We start from the raw sequence: 3,869 nt of genomic DNA, 5'->3' as shown, positions 1-3,869 counted from the left end.
ATAGCATAACATGTTTAGGAGACTTTTCATTTGTACAATTTTCATATTATTCATTCTTTTTGCATAACTTGCTCATGACTTGAATCACATTAGTTTCCCCTTTCTACCATAAATGTGAGGTGGCTTTCCATTGTGTATATATGTGAGTGACCGACATTTCTTGTTTTAACTGGATATTATTATGTTTAATCTTTCGTCTGTATTGATTTTGTGAATACACGAAAGTGATCAAGGCACTTGTTTGATTTTGAGCACAACTACCATAGCTAAATATCAATTCACCTTGTGAGTGTGTGAGCATTAGTAACCCCCTTTGAGCCTTTTTGTCAATATCCATATTGTTTTTGCTTAATGCTTGTCTATGAGCGTTTGGTTTTCGATTGTGTTTGGATGTTGATTCTTTGTTTCTTGAACCCTGAACTATGATTTATAGTTTGAATTTTTACCTTGCCTTAGAAAGTAGGGAGTATTCAATGTATATTGTGGTTGGATTCAAGTTGGGGAGAGGATGTTTGCCTCTTTATGACGTGGTTGGTATATGGTTGTGAAAATAAAAGAAAAAGAAAACAAAATTGTGAAAAAGAAAGAAAAGAAAAAGAAAGAAAAAAGAAAAAAATTGGAAAAAGAAAAGAACAAAAAGAGTTTGGAATAAGATTTGTGTTAATAAGTATTGTGTTTGGTGTGAAACATGTGAGGAAGAAGAAGTTTGATTGAAATTCCTTTGTTTGAAACTTTGTGGAAGTAATTACTCCCTTAGGTTTAGGCAAGTTTTTGTTTTGATTAGCTTTAGGAATTATCACTTGTTTGTTAACCGAGCCACATTACAACCTTTAAAGCCCTTGTGATTCGTGTCGTTGCGTTTTCGATACTATTTTTGGATAAACGCATAATTTTGTCTATTGTTTGCAAGTTTGTTGGGTGTGTGTCAAAGTCCTCACCTTTCGGTGTTTTTCATCTACCGATGAATTTTTGCTAGGCGTGATTTTTGATTGAGCTTGTTTTGTTTTAGAATGTTTTGTATGATTTTTGTACTTAGGATCCGTTTCATTTTCATGTTGTCGTTGTAGGATTGTGGTAAGTATTTACTTTGTTGGTACGTTTTTGTTTGAACCGTACAATTGTTTCGTTTTTCCTAATCTTGTTGATTCTTGATTCTTTGATTTTAACTTTTGAGATTTGAGTGTTTGGCCTTGTTTGAGGACAAACAAATTCAAGTTGGGAAGAGTTGTTAAGTGTCAAAATGTAGTTATTTTGTGTTTGTAAATAGTGGCACTTATCGATACTTTTTGTTAATACCGTTCGAATAATACCCCGTTTTGTGTATAAATACGTATACTTTATGAATAGATGTATCTTCATATACTTTTATACTTTTTGATAGTTTTCTATTCATTTTGTAGGTATTGAGGCGTATTTGGAGCATGAGCAATAACGTGGCGAAGACACGGCTTCAAACGCGCGATTTTGAGCGGCGGAATCAATACATTCGGCGAATAAAGCTCAAAACCAAATATTAATAAATCACCAATTTGGTTGATATGTTGTCATTTTTAGATAGAGCATGAAATAAGCTTTCCAACGCTTCGAACCGGGCGTAAATCGGAGTTACGGTTCTCAAGATATGGCCAAAACAAGATTTCAATTTTCTGTTGAGCAGGCTAAGCGGGCTTGACCGCGCTAAGCGCGGTCTGGGCGGTTTGGAAAGTCATTAAATAGGGAAAAATCACATTTTTTAGGGTTATGCTTTGGGGTATTTGTTCCCAAAGTCATCATAACCATTTTTGAGTAGGGAGAGCTTAGAAAACAACATTTGTGGCTTGTAATCGGAAGATTCTTGGTCGGGAGCTCGATTGATCGTGATTGACACCGCGAAAGATTTGATTTTCTTCTCCTCCTCTTCTCTTTGTAACCACTTTTGTTGGGTTTGTTTGTAAGTTTACTCTAAACACATGGATGTTTGTTACTCTTTGTACTAGTTGTATAATATATTTGCTTTACAAATCTTAATCGGTGTTTCCTTGATCTTTTTGCTTAAATGCTCTGGATTTATGTTGTTGTAGACATAGACATCACAAATCTTGATTAGGGGGATATCTGTTAGCTTTTGATTCTAGACATAGGATTGGGGTTAACATCCACATAATATCTGAGTTTAATGTCTCTGTGTTGTTCGATCGGTTGAGACATCGTCGAAAGAGCAATATAGTTGAATTTCCGTCGATGTTGCAGAAATGGACATTGATGTGAGGGATATGTGGTGATTATGACGAGTATTGTAGATTGAGTACGGCGGAGTGATAAATCTAAGTTTGTGAGGAGTAGTTTAGATTCAAACTAGATAAGCTATTCTCTATCAAGAATGAATTTATTTTATGTTCATATGTTATATTTTCCTTGTTTACTTTCAACCCATTTAACCCGAACTCAAGAACTAAGAATCCGTCGAACGGCGGTTCGGTATCACCAATCTTTGTGGACACGATAATTCTCGGATAAATATTTCCAAATCTTTTGTTGCTTGCCGCTTTACCGCTTCAAACACCACCCACAACAGTTCCAATCTCAAGCACCACAACAATTTCAACAGCAAGCACCGAAGAAGGCAGAATGGGAGATAGCTATTGAAAAAATGGCAGCTCAAAACTCTCAATTTCAGGAAGAAACTAGGAGCAGCCTGAGGAACACAGGGGCCTCTATCAAAAATCTGGAAATCCAAATGAGTCAGATTGCACAACAAATGACTAACTCTCAACCACAGGGTGTTCTACCAAGTGCTACGGTTACGAATCCCAGAGACAATAATCATGTGAACGCTGTAACTACCAGAAGCAATAAATCTAATGACACACTTGAGAAGAATTCTGATGAATAAGATATGTTGATTGAAGTGGATGTAGAGATTAAAGAGAATGAGGTTGCAAGTAAAGAGGTCACGGGGGACAAAAGGGTGGTAAAAGAAAAAGTAGTTACACCTAAACCGGCGGTTAAACTCCCTTTCCCAACAAGAAATAAAAAGAAAGAACAACATGAGAAAAATTTTGAGAAGTTCTTGGAGATGTTCAAGAAACTTGAGCTGATTATTCCCTTCTTAGAGGAACTTGAGCAAATGCCAACCTATGCAAAATTCATGAAAGATATTATTTCAAAGAAGCGGACCACCGAGAGTGATCCGATTATTCTAACTGAAACTTGTAGTGCTATTTTGCAGGGCATGAAGATTCCGGTTAAAAAGAGAGATCGAGGTTCAGTAACTATTCCGTGCACCATCAGTGATAGGTCTTTCAAGAAAGCTCTGATTGATTTGGGAGCAAGTGTAAGTCTTATACCATTATCCATCTACAAAAGATTGGGAATAGGTAAAGTACAAGATACACGAATGACACTTCAGTTTGCTGACCAATCGATGAAAAGACCGTACGGAGTGGTAGAAGACGTGTTGGTGAAAATCGACAAGTTCGTATTCCCTGTAGATTTTGTTATTGTAGAGATGCCCGAAGATGAAGAGACCCCAATCATTTTGGGGAGACTATTTTTAGAGACCGGGAGATGCTTGATCGACATAGAGGAAGGTACAATGACCTTGAAAGTTTATGATGAGGAACTAAAGATTGATGTGTGAAACACCATGAAGTACAAAGATGACATTGCCACAAGTCAACACATTGAGGTAATTGATCAAATTTGTGATGAAGGAAATTCTTTGACAACATAACAGTTACCGTTGGAGAGAGTTTTGAGTTTATCAATCTTTAGAGAAGAGGGGTAGTTGATGAAAAAGATAGTGAAGTTTTAGCCATGATGGAAACAACATCATTTGTCAAAAATCCTCGCCACAACCGATGGGAGGAGCTAAGGAAACCGTTAGTGGA

General features: G+C 36.6%; 1 protein-coding gene across 1 annotated transcript; it reads left to right on the top strand.

Moving 5' to 3' along the window:
* Positions 1-3,055: 3,055 nt before the first annotated feature.
* LOC131596792 (uncharacterized) lies at positions 3,056-3,619 on the top strand. Its single transcript, XM_058869532.1, has one exon. The coding sequence runs from the start codon at positions 3,056-3,058 to the stop codon at positions 3,617-3,619; it is 564 nt and encodes a 187-aa protein (XP_058725515.1).
* Positions 3,620-3,869: the final 250 nt, after the last annotated feature.

The sequence above is a fragment of the Vicia villosa genome, linkage group LG4 (assembly GCF_029867415.1).
Source record: "Vicia villosa cultivar HV-30 ecotype Madison, WI linkage group LG4, Vvil1.0, whole genome shotgun sequence".
In the NCBI taxonomy this organism is placed as follows: Eukaryota; Viridiplantae; Streptophyta; class Magnoliopsida; order Fabales; family Fabaceae; genus Vicia; species Vicia villosa.
The sequence above is the reverse complement of the archived record's forward strand: the minus strand, read 5'-3'. Positions and strand labels throughout refer to the sequence as shown.